At 46.7% G+C, this 20,713-nt stretch overlaps 1 protein-coding gene across 3 annotated transcripts in view; it reads left to right on the top strand.

Annotated features, from left to right (window-relative positions):
• The window catches only part of fars2 (phenylalanyl-tRNA synthetase 2, mitochondrial), a 132,361-nt gene that overhangs the window by 94,082 nt on the left and 17,566 nt on the right, over positions 1-20,713 (top strand). For all 3 annotated transcript variants that reach the window (XM_087846641.1, XM_035915536.2, XM_006808243.3), the window contains exon 9: positions 1,735-1,910. In XM_087846641.1, coding sequence (XP_087702767.1) covers positions 1,735-1,910 — 176 coding nt within the window. The remainder of the gene's footprint in view (positions 1-1,734; positions 1,911-20,713) is intronic.

Here is a 20,713-nt window from a genome sequence, read left to right as displayed (position 1 = left end):
ACCAACCTTGCTGTTCTCTACCTCCACCTTTGAATTGAGCTAACTACAGTCCAGTTTCTACAGAAGATAACTCAATACCATTAAGTTGGCATATTTCACTTTTCCTTGTTTTGTTCTGACTTTTGTTCCAAAGGTGGAAAAACCAGAGTCACACAGATTGATGTGTCTCAGTGAACAGCATTAAGATGGAGAGAAAATTAAGAAAATATCATTCAGGAGCAGGAATAACAGCAGCTTCTCTCACTCTGTTATTCTGAGCATAATAAACAAGTGACAGATGATAGGAATCTCTCCTTCAGTCTGTCGCTGCATAAAACATCACATTTATTCTGTCGTCCCGATAAAGTTTTAATGTGTTGTTGTCTTTGTGTTTTACTCTCTGCTGCACTTTCTCCTCTTTCTTCCTACAGTCGGGCTGTTTCTCTTCTGACTTTCTGTCACATTTCTTCTTCTGTTATTCTTGAGTTCTTTTTTGTTGCTTGAATCTGCGCTTTCAGCTCATTTTTATTCACCTCATCTCTCAATCTCTGCAGCTGATGTGCTGATTACCCCTTCAGTCCTTACATCTTTGTGTTTATGCTTGGTTTACTTTGAAATTCTAATGAGTCTCCAGTCCAAATATCCCATAAATGTACATGTACAAAAACTAATCAATGTGGTGCACAAAGTAAAATTTCAACATCTTTGAGGATCATTAATAACTCATAATGTGCTATTGTGAAATTAAACTATTCTTCAGGGCCTAAACATCAGCCACAAATAACCTCAGCCACGCATCTGCACATAATAGATGAATCCAGATGAAGATGTTACAAAACTAAAACCACAGCGAACCAGCAGAGAAATAACAGCGTTATGCCACATTAGCACTGAATCAATTAAACATAAAACTATTACAAATATAATCCATCATATAGTTTGTAACTATTAAGTGGGTACATTAATTATCATTGCATTATTTAGTTAAAATATATTAATGCAGAGCAACCAGTTCCCTATGACCTAACTACCCATCCACCCTCCTAACTACTTACACAACCAGCCTCTCTGCTAGCATGGCTAACCAGTTACATACCTGCCAGTCTACCTGTGCAAACAACCAACTGCGTGCCTGTCAATTAAGGACTCGCCTACATTCATCTACCACCTTTGCTGCCAGCATGGCTCATCACTTACATAACTATACAACCAACCAACTCTTTGCCTGCTTACTTACTTTGATAACTAACCAATTAAGTACCCACACGTGTAGACATTTAACCAACTACCTAGCTACATACTTTAATGGCTAACTAATTAAGTAATTAATTAACTACCAATCTAAATTCCTTTCCTTTGCTTTACTACACAACCAACTAATTGCTTTCCCACCCACCTATGTACATGACTAACCAATCATGTGATTACCAGCCTATGCAATAAACCAGTTCCCTACCTTCCTGTTTGGGTAATCAATTACTCACCTACACGACTAAATAATTGCCTGCCTGGATAACTAACCACTATTTAATGAACCAATCAAGTGCCCACCTACCTAGATGCTCATTCAACCACCTACCTGCTTACCTCCATGGCTAATCAGTTACTTACCTATCGACACGATGAACCAAACGTGTGTTTTTCAGGGACTTTTTTATAAAGAGAAATTATCAGTTAATATTTCCACCATTGCTTACAGAGAACATTTTTAAGTTGAGCTGTCAGTCATTGTTGTTTTATACGTTTGTTTTTCAGCTGCTCAGTAAGTACCCACCTCTCCATAACGACATCTCCTTCTGGCTGCCGGACGGCAAAGAGAGCGAGGCAGGCAGAGAGAGCTTCACAGAGAACGACTTCTACGAGCTGGTGCGCTCCATCGGAGGAGACCTGGTGGAGAAAGTGTCTCTCGTGGACAATTTCACACACCCAAAGTAAGAAAACCCATCCACAAAATCAAAGTTTGATTGGATTACACCGCAGTTGCCCTTTAACCCAGGAAATAAGTGCAGTGGTTCATCTTTTTATGTCCTAATGAGAGAAGGAAGAGCTCTGAAACACTGCAAATACCACTGCGGGTCAGTAACTGCTGGCTCTAATTTATGAATGTATGATGCTAAATTCCCTCCTCCTGCTCAGTGCTGCTGGTACACCCTGTGATTAAGCAAACATCAGCGACGGTTGGGGTGACTGTCTTTATTGATAACCCAGGTTGAGAGTGATTAACAAGCTGTTTGGTTGTGAGGGACCAGGAGCTTCGATGAACTCAGTGCTTGTGTTGCTTTGGTTCATTTGTGATATAACAAATATTTGAGGGTATTTGCTGGTGGAGCAGATCTGTATTTACCACAGATAGACTATCAAAGAATTACTAGGCCATTATTGATATGCCATTTTAGCATTAAAGCCTCTTACTGTGATGCTAGCTCTGAGCTTTAGTCGGGTTTCTAAGCTAGCTGACATCAAGAGCTGCAGTCCACTCTGAGTTTAGTAGCTCCTTATATAATAATTCAATTCAATTTTATTGATATAGCGCCAAATCACAACAAAAGTCGCCTCAAGGCGCTTCATAGATACAGAGAAAAACCCAACAATCATATGACCCCCTATGAGCAGCACTTTGGCGACAGTGGGAAGGAAAAACTCCCTTTTAACAGGAAGAAACCTCCAGCAGAACCAGGCTCAGGGAGGGGCGGGGCCATCTGCTGTGATTGGCTGGAATGAGAGAAGGAAGACAGGATAAAGACATGCTGTGGAAGAGAGACAGAGATTAATAACAGATATGATTCAATGCAGAGAGGTCTGTTAACACATAGTGAGTGAGAAAGGTGACTGGAAAGGAAAAATAATAATAATATTTTAAAACTCAAAGGAGTGCAAAAGGTGCTTTTAACTGCACATCTCTTATCATGAAATGCACAAAATACATCAAGCAAACAGCATCCTGCCGCTTCTTACTGTGGTTGTAGTCCAGTTATTTTTATGCTAACTGCTAGCTGGCTAATGCATCATGTTAGCATTGTGCTAAAAGTGCAAACCAATAAGTGGGTAGTTCCTATTCACTGTTCATTCATCTTTAACTGCCTATCCAATTCAGGGGGCTGGAGCCTATCACAGCAATCACATGGTACGAGGATAGGTTACACCTGGACAGGTTCACACTCACATTCACACCATTCATCATGGAACTGATGCAGGTGACGCTAAGGCAGAAGTGCTTCAAACCTGCACTTACTGGCCAGCAGGGTGCGAATGTACCAACATGCATGGAAAAATAGCCCTAACTCTATGACCTCATGATGAGTTCATGGTCACAGCCATGAGTTTGTGCTCTTTGTGAATCCAAAGCCAAGTTCATTTTTTAAACTTGGTCCCATTAGAGTGAAATCAGTCATATCTGCCCCTCACTCATCACGGCCTTTTCACAACACTCAGAAGCCACTAACCAATGGGCTACATCTTTTATTTACAGTCTGTGGAGTTACTATCAGAACCTGCACAGCGTGGCCCAGAGGGACCATAGAGCCGCTGAGGCTTAGAGTCAGCAGTGCTTATCGTAAAGTAGATATAGGATCAGAAACCAATGATGAAAAAACAAAAACTGCAGGAAAAAAAACAGAAAATAAAAAGGAAAAAGTAACAAAAGCAGAGAAACAGGAGCAAAGGTCATTCAAAGGTCATCCAAAGGTCATCCAAAGGTCATCCTCTCTGTGGTGCTGAAGGCTGGTGACTGATGGCAGAGTCATCGGTTCTACACACACACACACACACTCACACACACTCACACACACACACACACACACACACACACACACTCACACACACACACAGCTGTCCTTGGCGTGCACCTTCGAGTCTGCAGTGCTGTTGACATCTCATTTTTTAGGAAGTACGAGTGTGTGTGTGTCTGTGTGTGTGTCTGTGCGTGTGTGTGTGTGTGTGTGTAAAGGGCAGCAGTGGGAGGCTGGTACCTTATGGCTGAGAACTCCTAATCCACATCACTGTAACACACACTCACAGACACGCACACACACACGCTCGCCTGATCTTGTGTTGGTGTGTGTGCAGCGAGGGCCCTGCAGTGCGTAAAAATGTCCTACACTATTCATCTTTCAGCATTTTAATGTCTTTTAAATAGCGACCTTTTCCCCCACAGAGCGCACACACACACACCCACACACACACACCCACACACACACACACACACACACACACCCTTACATTAATACCCAGTGACTCTTGCAGCTAATGGGCAGAGAGGTGAGAGGCCCAAAGCTGAGGCCAGAGCAGCGTTTCAGAGTAAGATTTCAGAGTTCAGCTAAATCGCTGCAGACAGTGGATTAACTTACAGCTGCAGTGAACTTTCACAGACAGATCCGAACATTTGGTGCCAAAACGTCCAGAAGAGCTGACCTTTGCTGGAGCGCTGCAAATAGATGAAGCGTTTTAATTAGCTGCAGCGTCCAGATTTGTTTAACCTCCACGGCAGACGTGCAGACGACAGCTTCAAGAAAGAAACTGTAGAAATCTTTTCTTCTTTTTCACACCTGAGTTCGGTCGTTAAGTCTGACGTCACTGGCCGTGTCTGGGTCTAAACTCCATATATCAAACGATCACTATGGCATTACTGAGAGTTGAAAAACTGTCTAAAGTCTTTCATCTTTAATAAAATGATCAGCGTTCTGCTCTACCAGGTGTAACAATTGAGTTTAACATCCAGGCATCCATGAAAACAGAATTTATGACATTTAACGGAGTTAGAAGTTAGCAGGAAGTTAGCTCGCTAGGTTCTATAGCATGTCCTGACTGCGGGGTTTTGGAAACAAATTCAAACGTACAGCTCTGTTAGCACTTCCAACATAAATGAAGACAGAAAACTAAACAGCAGTGATGTTTGAAGGGTTACTGAAGTTTGGCTAGCTGTAGCTAATGATGTGCTACGTGACCGCTAGCGACACAGCTATGTTAGCATAATATAAACAAGCTAACTTTTTTTCCACTCGATAAAAGTTAACGTTAACGTTAACGGATTAACATCTACACCGGTGTGGACGTTAACCAGTCTGGAAGAAATCTATAATCAGCGATGTCCTCGCTGTTATTTCCAAAACAAGCTGCTGCTAACCTGCTAGCCCCGTCTGCTTCCACCACAGTGTTTTCCTCTGCCTCACCAGGCTGGCTCACCAGCCTCCAGGTGTATGACTGCACGTGAGAAATAACTTCTTGGGTGTAAAAATGTGTGTGTTCAGCAGGTGGCTGAAGCACACCAAACCCTGACAGGCACAGAGACTGGTTTGCAACCTCCCAACAACCACTAGCTGCTAGGAAAAATGATTTCCAACCAGTTGGTGTATGGTTGCTGGAACAGAAGGCTGCACCAGAAACATCGCTGTGTTAGCTTCGATGCTGTTGCCTGCAGTTTGCACGGAGACGCCAACTTGTCTGCAAAACCTCGCCAACTGGTGTCTGTGGGGTCCCCGTCTGTAGGCCTGGTGATCGAGGCCTCACATTTCTGTGGGCGGGTTTTCTGCTGAGAGCGTTTCCACTTCAGGTGTGGACTGAAATAGTGTCCATGAATCCAAGCTCGGCCCAAACGAAGCTGCTGTAACGCATCCCGAGATCGTTGGAGACTAATTTTGACTTTACTTCACTCTTATTGGCTGCTGCTCACCACACTAATCCAACACCGCTGCTAGTTATACTAACAATCAAGTTTCCAGGGAAAGTCTCTGTTTGCCTACAGACGCTCCCATTGGCTGGTTTCTATATACATTTTCTTTCTTATCTGAAAAATGATCATCTGTGCAGCTTCACTCACAATATTTTTCCCAAAATCAAACAAACCTTTTCAGTATGCTGCCTTCGTTTTCCCGGGAATAATCAGGAGGAGCTGAAACTGTTGGAGCTCGTTAGAGTTTGAGTCAACTTTGAAAGTTGTCCTGGTGGTCACTGATGTTTGCTTAAATAATCCAGAAAAATTAAGATGTTTTCTAGAGAAAAGCTTTTATTTTGAAGGAGCTGGGCTCCTGTGTGGGACAGGCACATAAAGAAGAGTCAGAGTGAGGCTGGGAGACAAAGGGAGCGAGCGGCAGGAAGAGGTTTTGGGGAAAAACAGGTGCAATGCAGGTGTTTTATGCAGCACTAATCAACGAGCTGATAACTGCAATTAAGAGCGTGAAGCTTTCCCTCCACCATCATCGCCATCATCATCATCATTAGGCTGCGAGGCCGGCGACCACAGCGTCTACGGGTGGAGGCGGGAGACACGAGTGTGAGCCATCAGCAGAGAAAATGACAGCGTGTGGGGGAGAGGGGGGAGGTTAGGGAGGAGGAAAGGTGCAATGCAGGTGTTTCGTGCTGCACTAATTTAAGGAGACAATCCAAAAGTATGTGGACGGCGGCTTTACCGCCCGACGTTTACAAACCACCAGGAAGACTCGGACATTCTCCTCCAGTGTGTGTTTGTAGTTTATAATAATTACAGCTCACTGGTGAGAAATAGAAACATTTACATTAGTTTAAACGATCAGCTGATTTTCCATTTAAAGACATTTGATTGGTAGTGATTTAAAAAACGGTTTTACCTCCAAGGATGCAGATTTCAGACAAACACGTTCATCGGTGCGTCATCGTAGGTCACGCAGTCCACGGATGGACTTTTCCAGTATGATTGATGCACTCTGAATACCAAACACATCGGCTTCCTGGCGTCACATGATGCTACCACGTGTCATCTTCTCAGCCTCTGCACGCCATCAGGATGTGAGTGACGCTGCGCAGACTGACCGCCTCCGTTTGGCTGGACGGTGAACGCAGCATTAAAAATCTCACTTCTGTGCTCGGAGTCGACAGCTACGCCGTTAACCGATGACATCATCGTGCGTCAGACACGTGAGGAAGACGGCGAGGTGTCAAAGACGGCGAGGTGTCAAAGACGATGATTGGATGCTCAGATGTTTCTCATCATTAGATGGATACGGGATCATTTCCATATTTCAACATCCACAAACAACTTTTGTGCCTTTGTTTAAGTTCAGCCATCAAAAACAGCTGAAGTCTGTCTGCGCCCTCAGCCCTCACACCTGTACAGGTGCATTAATGACACTGATGATCAAAGCTCTGTAGGTGTGTGTGAAGGGATAGAAAGATGTCCCCGAAGAGGGAAAAGCTAAATCTGGATGCAAAGGTGGAAAAACTGATCCTGTTTGCTCCCAGACGTTCTGTGATTTATCAAGCTTTTATTCTTCTCCCAGAGTAAAGTCTCCGAAAGACAAACTGAACATTTATTCCGTGTTAACGTATTCACCCTTCCCAACCCCGGCTCCCTCCCTCTCCGCTCCCCCTGCTGTGACAGATCGCTGCTCCGCCTCGGCTGTCATTAGTCAGCATATTAAATTTTGCTAACAGCCCGAACTGGATCCAGAAAAAGTGATGAAGAAGCCGAGACTGTTCTCGTCAGAAACACGAACCGGCCGTCAGAGACTCGCTTTAACCCCGTCGCGCCGCCGTCTCTGCCTGCCTCACCTCAAACCAATCGGCGTTTAAAAAGTGCCCCCGCTGATTGATGCTCGTCTGTCGCAGTGATTTAGAATAAATGTGTGTGACGCTGAGCTGACAGGGCCGACTCTCTCAGGAGGAGCTTTACCTTTACTGACTCTATATTTACAAGAGGAGCAGACACTGATCAGCCACCTGAGCACACTTTACACACGTTTATAGCGTATGAACGTTTAAGATGACAGAAAGGCTGGTTGTACATCACAGATGTGAGAGGATAAACCATTACAGGATATTCCAGTGTGAGGATACGAACACATCCTTTCATTATTAGACTTAAAGTGCTGTTTAATGCGCCTAATATTTAAAATATTACATTAGTAATTCTGTTGTACACACTTAATGCAAATGTTTATTTACCTTTATTTCTTTTTATCCATTTTATTTTTCAGTTAAATGTTATTTATCTGTCTTTGCTTCACAACAACTTTGGTCTGAAGCTTTTTATAGATTTTAAAGCAAAGACCCCAACATCATATGTTGTCATTGGGGAGGAAGAACCCCCGTTTAATAGGAAGAAACCAGAGATGGTTACTGGAGGCCAAGATAATGCCATCCAGAGTAAGAATCTGGTTAGATACCATATTTCTAAGCTTTTCAGAGCCGAGTACAATGACCTCAGTTTTATCTGAATTAAGAAGCAGAAAGTTAGTGGCCATCCAAGTCTTTATGTCTTTAAGACATTCCTGCAGTTTAACTAATTGGTGTGTGTTATCTGGCTTCATGGACAGATAGAGCTGGGTGTCATCTGCATAGCAGTGTAAATGTATGCTATGTCTTCTGATGATGCTGCCTAGGGGAAGCATGTATAATGTAAACAGAATTGGTCCTAGCACTGAACCCTGTGCAACTCCATAATTAACCTCAGTGTGTGAAGAGGACTCTCCATTTACATGCACAAACTGGAGTCTGTTAGATATTCAATTCAATTTCAATTCAATTTTATTTATATAGCGCCAAATCACAACAAAAGTTGCCTCAAGGCGCTTTATAGGTACAGAGAAAAACCCAACAATCATATGACCCCCTTTGAGCAGCACTTTGGCGACAGTGGGAAGGAAAAACTCCCTTTTAACAGGAAGAAACCTCCGGCAGAACCAGGCTCAGGGAGGGGCGGGGCCATCTGCTGCGACCGGTTGGGGTGAGAGAAGGAAGACAGGATAAAGACATGCTGTGGAAGAGAGACAGAGGTTAATAACAGATATGATTCAACACAGAGAGGTCTGTTAACACATAGTGAGTGAGAAAGGTGACTGGAAAGGAAAAACTCAATGCATCATGGGAATCCCCCGGCAGCCTACACCTATTGCAGCATAACTAAGGGAGGATTCAGGGTCACCTGGTCCAGCCCTAACTATATGCTTTAGCAAAAAGGAAAGTTTGAAGCCTAATCTTAAAAGTAGAGATAGTGTCTGTCTCCTGAATCCAAACTGGAAGCTGGTTCCACAGAAGAGGGGCCTGAAAACTGAAGGCTCTGCCTCCCATTCTACTTTTAAATACTCTAGGAACAACAAGTAGGCCTGCAGAGCGAGAGCGAAGTGCTCTAATAGGGTGATATGGTACTACAAGGTCATTAAGATAAGATAGATATGATTTTTAAACTTTGTTGTGTTTATTTTGTAGAAATACAGAAATGAGTGTAAGATTAAAATGAGATATTAATAAAATTAAAACTTAGGAACGTTAATAAATGGGTGGAAAAAAATAACCCGCGATTGGTGAAATCCGCAAAGTAGCCAACTTTACTTTTTACAATTATTATAGATGTTTTAAGGCAGTTAAACCCTCACTGCACACTTATACACTTTCCTCGGACAGGCGTGAACATTTTCACACTTTTCTCTCTTGTTTAAACACAAAGTTCAAACCTTCATAGAAAAATAAGTCCAGTCTTAGAGAATGAAACCAAAGACACGCAGGTGACGACGTGTCAAGCGCATTGTTGTGTTTGTTGGGGATAAACTTACAAACATACAGCCCTTCAGAATCACACTGCTGGGATCGAAGATTTATGTAAATTTGACAAGCTGAACGCATTTCTCATTCATGCACAAAAACCACTGTTGGAGCCAAGTCCATGCCAATATTTTACTCAGTTACATCATGCCATATTTAAGTATTTGTCATGATCTTTAAGTTTCTATTATAGTCTTGATCATTTTATGTTGTAATGTAATCGGCTGTGCTCCATAAATTAATCCTGCTTTGTTAGTCTGTTGTTGTAAAGTGTTGATAAGTGTCGTTAAGGGGGTGTGTATTTGGCCCGCATGCGGAGGGGTGTGGGTAAAAGGTTAGGTAAGCGAGCAGGATGTGGAGCAACAGTTTTCTGACCGTCGCCGTTTTAATGTTATTTTTTGTTGTATCATAAAGGAAATGTAAACGGAGCTCCCACCAGAGGCATTTGTTTTGTACCTTTCGGTTTATATGGAAAATAAATGTTTTGCCCCTTTTTTCCTTCGCCTCGTTTTTTCTACCGGAAGGCATCCAAGCTACTTAACAAGAGCACAAGTCAGAAACTTTACGTTCTGCAGAAACGGCAAAGAAGGACCGAAGGTTGCCGTTACAACCACGAAACAGCGAGGCCGCGAAAGGTGAACCGTGTCATAGCGAGGGACCACTGTATTAATTCAGTCTTGGTAGCCGGGGATCGGTCTGACAGGGCCTCCCTCCTGGCTGCCACCCGACACACTTTGCACCGACCCCTGCGTCGCCTCCTGTGGGTGGTGGGCCTAGAGGAGGACGGACATGGATCAAGACACGGCCACCAGACGCTCTCGGGCACCCTACCCAGGGCAGGGTCTCGATAACCCCCGATAGCGGTCTTTTGAATCGCTCTTTGTCTGGTCCCTCACCCAGGACCAGTTTGCCAAAGGCCCCCCTTTAGGGTTATGTTGTCGACCCCCAGGACACACAAACCCGTCCACCACGAAAGGTAGAGATTCTCTCTTTAAAATGTAAATATTAATTTAGTCCTTGGATCCTGAGGTTTGATGTCAGTTTCTATTTGTTTGTATTACACAAAGAAACTGCAACACTTATGGATTCATGATTGATCATTGCTGTGGATGTTTAATCATCACTTAGGCGCTCGTGTTTTCGCTCAGTACTTCTGAAATCGGGGGAAAGTGCAGTCACTGCTGCTCAACGTCTGGCTTCATGAGTGGCCGCTGCAGCCTGGACGAGTGTTGATGTGCGACTCATCTCCAAACAAACCATAATGTGCATTATGGCTGCAAATTGATCTAAAACCCACTAAAGCTGCCGGAAACTGCAGCCTCTCAAATATATTTCTCCTCCAAAGTACTTCTAAAGTTAATCGAATGAGAGAGCGAGGGGAGAGGAAACAGAGCTCGCTCTCTCCTGCGCCATAAACGCCTCGTGTAGCAGCAAATCAAAGCTGATGGCTCGCTATGATCCCCACAAATCTGCATTTATCGGCCGGTAACGCTGTCAGCCGCGGGACCAATTTGATAAGCCGACGGAGCTGTCAGTCAAGTTGACAGTCCCCTCCCCCTCCACACTCAGGGGAGAGAGGGAGAGGAGGCGGGTGAGGTGAAGATTGACTGTGCTAGTTTAGGCAGATGCTGTGGAGTAATCTCCTGCTTTAGTCGGAGTGGCAGCGCTGGGAAAACGCCCCACTCTCCCCATCATTGTCTCAGCAGGCTCAGCCGGGAATTCCAGCATCCTTTTCCCCAAAGGACACTTCCTAGTTCCTCCTGATGATGATGCACTTGAACCCTGATCAGATCACACACATCCTGTGAAGGAGCCGTGTCTCTGCTCTGAGCTCACACGCCCGTCAGAGGAAATGTGTTTGACTGTTTGTATCCACGACTCGCTCCGGAGTTTGTGTCCACAGGTGAAGGCAGGAACACCGAGGTCCACAGGAACACCGAGGTCCACAGGAACACCGAGGTCCACAGGAACACCGAGGTCCACAGGAACACCGAGGTCCACAGGAACTCGGAGCTTTGCCTTTCAGCAGCTCCTGCAGTCCAGCTCTCCATCACCCGTGAGCCTGAGAGCTCAGTGAATATTTATAATGCAAACAAAACAAAACAGTGAAAACTAAACTTGGGTTAAAACACGTTTCCAGGTGGACTCCGAGGCCAGTCTCCCAGCTCGAAGTCCATGTGAGCTGAACAGGAAGTGGATCAATATGTTTCCAAGCAGCCATCATCAGTCCAACAGATCCCAATGATCCATATTCCACATGTTACAGGCGCACTTCCTGTATATTTCCGAATGGTAGAGATTCCTGTGAGGTCTGAGCTCCAGTTGTGGATGTTGCTGAGCTCTAACGATCATGTCTGTGATGGTTTGTTATGGCTTCAGTTTCTCTCACAGTTATTGTGCTTCAGATCGTTAAATATTGATTTGGTCAGTTTTGGCTGCCTTGTTTTGGAAAACAAATACTGGGGTCCAGACCCGGTGACCTGACGGGTCACGGCCGTGTCTACAGTCCAGCTCAATGCAAAAGGAAGAGCAGCGCCATCTTTAGGTGCCGTTCGAGAGCGCAAGAAAACTTGAACTAACCTTCATGAATCACGGGGACGTCACCGATCCATCGATGCTGGGCTTAGGCTCATGTTTATTCTCTAAATGCAGATCTTGTAACAGAAGAAGCAGAGAAACTTAATTTGAAGGAAACGTGTTTCTCGAACACGCCTGTTAATCACGTGTTAACGTGCAGCCTGACGACTGTTATTGTACCTGTGCAGGCGAGACGAGGAGATGAGCGAGTAAAAGGTCCAGAGCAGCAGTGACTTTATTTAAAGGCTGATTTTCTCACACTGTAAAGTTCAGTAAACAGGTTTCAGAGGTGGGTGGAGGTGGGTGGAGGGTCGGTTTGGACTGTAAATCTGTCGCAAATGGATGTGAGAGCGCCGGCTGACACCGACGGCTGAAGCTGCAGCTGGAGTGCAGAGCGCTCCGTACACCATCCTCTCCTCCACCTGTCATCCTGTCACCGCTGCCTCTCCCTCTGTCGGCTCAGCAGGAGACGGAGAGGCAGCCGCCCACCTCAGCTCCATCTATGATTTAACAGAGACGAACGCGCTCCCCGAAAAAGATGAAGGAGGAAGGAGAGTGACGCCTCAGAGGGAGGGAGAGGGGGAGGAGACGGATGACAAAAAGGAGGATGGGAGGGGGAGCGGTAGAGCGAGTGCCGTTACCTGTGGGGGAGAGAGAGAGCTGCCACTGAATTATGCAGGATTGTTTTCTACTCCCACAACCAATCAGCCTGACGGAGAGGGACAGGCCGCCATCTCCGCCCCTCACTGCACCTCTGCACGATGCATTAGGCGGTCAGTCGGGACGCTCCCACAGGGGTCCGGCCTCCCCCCTCCCACAGGGCTCCGGCCTCCCCCCCCACTCCCACGCTGTGGTCTGCGACTAAATAAAAGTGTGTCCCCACGATTATTAACACATTTTCAGCCCATAAATGTGTCTCCAGCTTCACAGAAACTCTTCTGAAAGAATCAAACCCTGATTAAAATAATTTACCTGCAGCATCAGTCGTTTGATTGGATGCAGGATTTTCCGACTGTTCTTTAATCAGCTGATCCTGACTGTGCTCAGCAGCTGGTGTCAGGGAGATAAAGAGACCAGGCTGTTATTAAAACTCTGATGTTTCCAGGTCAACATCAGCAGCTTCTCCTGTTGTTTCCACGCCGGCTCCGCGGTTACTGACAGTTTGGTTCTTGACTGTGACTCTGGGTGTAGATTAGAGCGAGGTGAGCTCAGCTTTCCAGGGAGCAGCTAACAAACCCTCCCACACGTGTGCGTCGTTCGTGCTGCGGCGGTCGTTTTAGGACCGAGCTGTGAACGTGTTGCTGTTTCTCGTTGTTTGTTTCGTGAGGCGCCTGCGAGCGCTGGAAGCATTCAATTAAATTCAACAAAGGAAATTAGCCACATGAAAACGCAGCTCAGGGTTTGTCTTTAGAAGCGCGAGAAGTAATCTCTCATCAATCACGGCGCTCACGCGGCGCCGCTTTCTGGCCCCGCCCTCCCGTGGAATCGATGTGTGGAACATAATTTACTTCACGAAGCCAAAAGCACAGCAGCTCTTCGTCTTAGAGCTCCTCAGAGGAGCGCCGCCATCGCCACTAAATTAAAAGAAACAGCAACAATAACTTTGGATCCCTGCTGTCAATAGTGGTAATGGACTCTGTGTAACACACACACGCACACACACACACACACACACACGGGGGCGTGTCTCCAGGGTGCTCAACCTCCCTGTTTTCTAAATGGGATCTTGGTTTCACTTTATCTCGCTTTTCTCTAAATGCCAACATCATCCTGTTCACCTTTTCAAAATGTCGCCTCCTCCTCTCCTCACCTCCTTCTTTTCCTTGTCTTTATGCTTCCTCCCTCCTCCTCCTCCTATCTGGGTTACCTTGCAGTGTTAGCATATTCGCTTACTGCAGCACTCACTCCCGGGAGTGTGTGTTTGTGCACCAGATCGGAGTTAGTTTAGGAGTGTGTGTGTGCAGCAGTAATGTTTTATGGGCATTAGAGAGCTGGTGTATCAACAACAACACGCCAGATTTATGTCAGCCAGCTCACCGGCTGCCACAGCCCCAAGGGCCTCTGGGTAATCTGGGTGTAATTGAGCATGGAGGTTATGGTGGCAAACACACACACACACACACACAGATAATAAACACATCAAACTCCACGTGCTGGTACGCACAGACTGCAAACACAGCGCAGGTGTAAACACTCAGAGGTCTTCGTGTCGCGCATCGACGCTGAAAACAAACACGAGAAATATAAATGAGACAAACCAACAGCTGTGCTGGTTTTTCTGTCTTTGTGGGGTCCTGGTTCCTGTCTCACCTGAGTGGCAGGACGTGGGAATCCTGGATAAAACAGCTCTCGACAAAACAGCAACAAGGAACTGAAACAAAGAGCAGAATGACACGACTGTGAGGGAGGACGCGGCGCTGACACAGCGAGGAGCAACTGCAGAAGGCTAACCAGGCCACGAGACACGTGAGCACAAAGCACAAGAGACGGAACAGGAAGTAGCTGAGCTCACAGAGCTGATGCAGAGAACACGTCTGAGAAAGTCTGCGGGTCGGTCCGGCCGCAGCCCGGCTGTCATCACGAGGCCGCGAGCCCTGAGGCCGCCACGACGGCTCTATGTCTGCGTATCCTGAGCCGACGCGTGGCTCTGCAGTTCCACTCTCAAACACTAGGGGGAGTTTCTCTCACTGAGAGGATCCATCATTAGCAGAAGAACAATTAAGAACAAACAGGAAACAAACAGGAAACTTTATTAATCCCAGAGGGAAACTGGGTTGTCATAGCAACATGCATGCAATAGACAACAAAGCAATCAAACAAAATAAATATAAAAGGACAGAAAGTGATGTTTCTGGGAGACCGGCTCCTCTGGTCCGCAGCTTACAGTTTAGATTTAACATAAACCCCAGTTTCCTGTTTTATTTTGAAAGGCAGCTGTCTTTTTTGTCTGTGTTGCTGGTGGTCGTAGCTCAGTGTGACAGTTTGATGTGAGCGAGTCTGAAGCTTTGCTCGGCTCTGCTGTTTTGTGTTTGAGTTCTTGGATTTTTTTGTTTATCTCCATCACATCTTTGTGGATTTAATTTGTGCTTTTTGGGTTCTTTCCTGTTTTACTTTGGTAGTCGGGGTTTTACTTCCTGTCTGTCCTCATCTGTGTTTGCTTCCTGTCCCTGCTTGTTGAAGCGTCTGTGTTCTTTCGTCCTTCCCTGTCTGTGGATGTGAAGCCATTGCCTCGTTGACTCAGATTGCTCGCAACATGTCAGCAGTCAGACTGCAACTCTGTGCAAACCTCCGTCAGTCTGCTGGTGCAGGCTGCAGGCACACGTGATTGGTTGCCTCCCTGCAGCCTGTGTTCATTCACCTTGCAATTCAAATTAGTTGCCACAACCTGTTGGATAGCAGCCACGGGTCCTTCCTGTCACACGGAGGCGAGGTGGCGATCACCCGCTTCTACACTCGCTCAGCCCTGGAGCTGTTTGACCCGGTTTCACTTTGGCAGCTTCTGCTGAGACGATGAGTGAAAGAGACAAAATAGCAGCAGCAGACGTTCTTCATCACAGAGTGTTTTTATAAATAGGTGAAAATCCTTAAAGGATCCCGAAGTGCTGCTGACGTGTGGAGGTGCGCTCGTGTTTGTGACCCGGCAGGACGCCGTTTCGTCTCAGGCCTCGCTTTATTTTTACGCTCTGACGTGGCGCTCCGAGCCGAGGCCGCCGCAGCTGACACACATATGGACCAACCGAGAACACGCTGGTGAGAGGGTCGTGCCTGCGTCGTCTGCCAGCTCCAGCGCGCACGCACGCCTTCTGTCCTGCCCTGGTGAATCACACCGTCAGCAGCTCTGCGGCGGTCACTCGAGGTGAGCGAGTAGAGCGTTTGGCCGCTGCAGTTTCTCAGATTCGTGTCACTGAGGGGCAGAAATGTTTTCAGACCCCACAGAACAACGAGCAGGACGCTGTTAATCACAGAGACTCGGGCCGCTAACATCATCAGTCCATCGACTGGTTGAGTAAATCTGGTGCTGCTGGCCTCGGTGAATTATAGATGAACACAGAGTTGGTATCTGTGGCCTGTTAAAGATGTTGGACTTGGTTGTTGTAAGTGAAGCAGCAGACGTGTGGGAAACATCTGAGCCGCTGATTTGGCAGCAAAACCACCTGATGCATACACGGTGCAGGGTCACATGATGAGAAACTGCATCATGTGACCCTGCACCATCTCTGGGCTGTGCTGCTATAGGCTCAGGCTGCTGGGGCATTTCCCATCATGCACTGTGTGGGGTCTCTGCAGGCGTCGCTGCTTTGCCTCGACTCTATTAACCCTTTAAAACCGGTCAGAGCGGGCACGCTCTGTTTTGCGTAACTATTTTTAAATCCCGGTAGCTCTGCAACCACGTAAGCTAGCGCAATAATTTTTTTTGCATATGAAACCGGAGGAGTTGTACTTACATCTTATGCCATCAGCTTGTCCTCGGTCACAGTTTCCTTCCACATATAACTTTGCAAAAACTGCATAAAAAGCACTTGCAGCAACAAAAACATAATATTCCAGAAACACGCTTTGCTGATCCGATCAGCTGTTCGTAACACTTCCTACATCCATCAGAGCGAACTATCGCATGTTCGCCATGACCTGCCCGAAACCGGAAGTGACGTCATTTTCGTGGAAATGTAGTTTTTTACCATCAGGGCCTCATGAGCCTATACTGGTGTTTTTAAAAGTTATGTTTGACTTTATGACTTTCTGTGTCGTTTCTGGGATGCTTAGGACTCATATTGCACTGCTGGAAATAGTTTATTTTGATGCATATGCTGCTTTTTTGCAAATTTGCATTATAATATTTATTTTTGTTTTTCCTGCAGTGTATAAAAATTGGTGTATTTCAAAAATAAAACTATGAAGACACTCAAAATAAATTTCCTGTGGTGGGAAACTATTTTGTGCAACTTTTTTGTATTTACAGTTTTGAGGGATAAGCCTCTTAAATTTCTCTAACTAGAAATATATGTTAAAAAAACAAAAACGATTTTCAATTTTTTTGTAGTTTATTGCACTTTTTTGCAATTTATGTAATCACTATGCACTTAATGCAGACATATTATTAAAATCTGGGCTGTAATGGTTGTATTGATGTATAGCAACTTGAAATGCTCCCAAAAATGGCTCCACAGCATGTAAACATATAATATAAGCTCTGGCGGACTTGGTTCTATGGTCGGTCTTAAAGGGTTAAAAGCAGCCACGCTGTTGTTTGGTTTGTAGCTGACAGCGAGTAAAGCTTAGTTTATTCTGCCCTCGGCCCTCGGCCCTGAGACCTGACACGATCCCACCGTGAGCGATGGCGTAACTACACTCAGGATAAAGACGCTCAGCGTTCTGCACCTTTCCTTGCTCGTGACCTTTCACAGCAGCAGTTTTACGATGAGGATGCAGCAACTTGGCATCTGACCTTTGACCAGAGGTTCGGTGAGCAGATGTAGGTCAGGTTGGACGAGTCAATTAACGCTGATAAATCCGAGGAGTGAGCCATGCGGCGCTGCAGGCGGGACAGATGTACGGGCGTGTAAACAGCACTGGCTTCCGGGCCGAGGCGGCGAGTCTGCAGCTCAGAGCAGGATCTTTTACGAAGCTGTATTCCTGCTTCAGTGAGACGTAACTTTCAGCACCTCGGTGCTTCAAGCGTGTTTGTACTGCGATGGAGTTCAGAGCTTGGGCGCACACACCTGCTGGCTGTGAGCTTTTTCCTCGTTACGTCATCATCTGAATCCCAGCGAACCGGCACAGACCCGAGCTGCGCAGAGCTGAGGCTCAGCGCAGCTCGGGTCGTCCTGACAGTCTCTCACTTGAAACGCTGACAGACGCAACGAAGCTCTCAGACGCTCTCACGTCCTCCACCCGACCCCATGTCCTCCACGCAGCCTCCACATCCTCCACCCAGCCCCATGTCGTCCACCCGGCCCCCACGTCCGCTGACCCAAACAGAGACACCAGGAGGCGGAGAAGGTGCCTGTCCATTTATACATAGAAAGGCAGTCAGGTACAGGTGATGCGATAAAGGCGGGGCCTAAAAACTGGCAGCAAGAAGACAAAAGTTGGACGAGCCCAGCAGGCACTGATGATAGAGGAGAGTACTGCTCCACTACTTGAAGGCTGATTGAAACCAGGTGATGCTAATTAAGGGTGGACAGATGGTCCCAAAAGGGGAAGAGCAGCAAAAGAAAACAGGAAGTGGTGTGACGGGCTGAATGTGGATGTTTTATATAAAGCTGACAAACGCGCTGCGAAGCTGCAGTCTGAGGTCAGAGACGAGGGCAAAGCACGATAAATAAAACAGTGAATGCTAAAGACCCCAGAGACCGTCTGCACCAGGACTCGCTGTCCCTGGTTTTTCCTTCTCTCAGCACAAGCTGACAGCGACAGTCCTCAGACACTCAGCTTCCTCCGCTGACCTCTGAGTGCAGATCATCTCAGTCAAAGGTCAAAGCTCCAGAGGTCAGGAGGCAGGAGGAGGATGAAAGGACCTGTACCTACAAACACTGGGCTGTAAATCTAAAGGCAGCATTCTCTAAGATTTTGATCACGTGTTAGCGGCACGTTAGCAGAGGACATGATCCTGTGTGAGGTGAATACTTCAGAGCGCACATCAAACACACCCCGGGTCACGCAGATTCACACTTCCTGAGGAGATCATTATCTCTGACGTCCTTTCAATCCATAACTTCCTGTTTATGTTTTCTTCAGCTGGACAAAAGCTGCAGTTCCTCTGGTGTCCAGCAGGGGCTCCAGCACTGAGTCAGTCCCCATGTTAAGACTTTACAGCAGAAATAAACCTGTTCACAGCTCTAAAACTCACCTGTTTAAACTGTATTAACGCTTTGCATTATTAGGGGCGTGGCTTCTGTGAGGCAGGTGGATGGTGACACAGGCGGCTGTCTGCTAGCTTCACCTGAACTGGACCTCTGGACCGTGTTTGTGCTGTTGGAGGCTTTTTGGAGCATTTTTAATGACATCATGTGACCAATAATATGACTGCTGTGAAGTTACTGTGGTAACAGACTGTCCAAGAAGGCGGAGCTCCAGCTGTAGTGCACATTGAAACTGTGGCGGGCGTTCGTGAACAGCTTAGTACTCCGAGTCCGAATCACTTCTGGCTCCAAAACATGGAAGTTGTAAAGCTGGGGGAGGAATATGGTGCTGCACACATCAGTGGGAACGTCGTGATGTCCGCGGCGGTTCAGAGCACACGGAGACGCCAACCACCACAGCTGCTCCAACACTCCAACACTCGCTTTGAACGTTAGTTTCTGCCTCGTTAATCGTCAGTTTAAATCAGAATTTAGCTTAAAAACACAAACACACGGTGACTGTCAGAGTTGTTTGGGATGAGTCACTCGCTGAAGGGAACTCTACAATAAAAGTGTTTCTTTGTGTGTGTGTGTGTGTGTGTGTGTGAGAGAGAGAGCGGGCGAGCGAGGCAGTGGGTAATTGAAAAGCAGCGTCCGTGTGGCGTGCTAACGGTCGGCTCAGACGCACAGACAGAGAAATGAATCCTCTCTCTCGCTTCGTTTGCTCCTGCGTTCGGAGTCTCGCACTAACCTCGAGTCTGCTGCAGAGAAGCACAGAGACTCTGAGCGTCTGGACTCGATCAGACCTGCTGTCCCCCACCTGGGTCACCCGCCTCCCCCCAGAGAGGTGCAGCCGAGGCAGAGTGACCCCACAGAGGCAGCTGACTCTGCTGCTTTCCACATTCTGACGCTCACGTGCGACTCAAGTGGGTCGTAAAGTGACTGGTTTAAGTTGGTGAACACTGCAGCAGGAACACGTTTGCGCTCACGTTTCATAACAACGCCGAGCGTTGTGTGTTTTCAAAGACAGGAGCAGCCTGCTGTTCCTACAGGCGGGGCACCAGGCCGGTGCCGTTAGAGCTCTTCACAGCTGATGTATGCTCCTAACCTCTGCTGGGCTTTCATCGATGCTGAGACAGATGTCACTCTGTGACTGAGCTCCTTTCAAATGAGCTTTAAGTTTCTGTTTGCTCTGTAGATCATGTGATCATCCACCCCGGGCCACACAGGCGAAGCCCACGAGGTATTCAGGGACGCTCCTGCACAAAAAAGAAAAACTGAGTTCAATCAGAGCGCAGAGGGAGGGGTGACGTCGTGTAAGATGTTTCTATTAAAGCATCAGAGAATGAGTCCCGGAGGTGAGGGCGTGCACAGGTAGCAGGTGTCCACAGGTAGCGTTTCCTCGTGCGTGGATCCTCTCAGGTCTCTGTGTTCACGTCTCTGATTCTCAGACGAGTCAGGAGACGCTGAGAGTCGAACCTCCAGCTGCAGGTTAGTGAAGCTGCAAGGTGAATCGATTGTGTCGGGACGTTTCATGTCGGGGCTCCTGATTGGATGCTGATAAATGTTGTGGAAATAATGGATGTAATTGGTCCGGGGAACAGGCTGAGTCATCGCCAATCGATGATGCTTACCTGTTTCCTGTTTCATGTTTGCTCTTTAATCTGATGAGATGTGGGTTTGAATCCGGGAAGATTTGTTTCTGCTCCGCTACACACACACACACACACACACACACACACACACACACACACACACACACACACACACAGAGTCATGTTTCTGAGGACTGTGTGCCCCTAAAA

The sequence above is a fragment of the Neolamprologus brichardi genome, chromosome 9, assembly GCF_056152115.1.
Source record: "Neolamprologus brichardi isolate AB-2024 chromosome 9, ASM5615211v1, whole genome shotgun sequence".
In the NCBI taxonomy this organism is placed as follows: domain Eukaryota; kingdom Metazoa; phylum Chordata; class Actinopteri; order Cichliformes; family Cichlidae; genus Neolamprologus; species Neolamprologus brichardi.
This window is presented reverse-complemented; position numbering and strand designations above follow the sequence as displayed.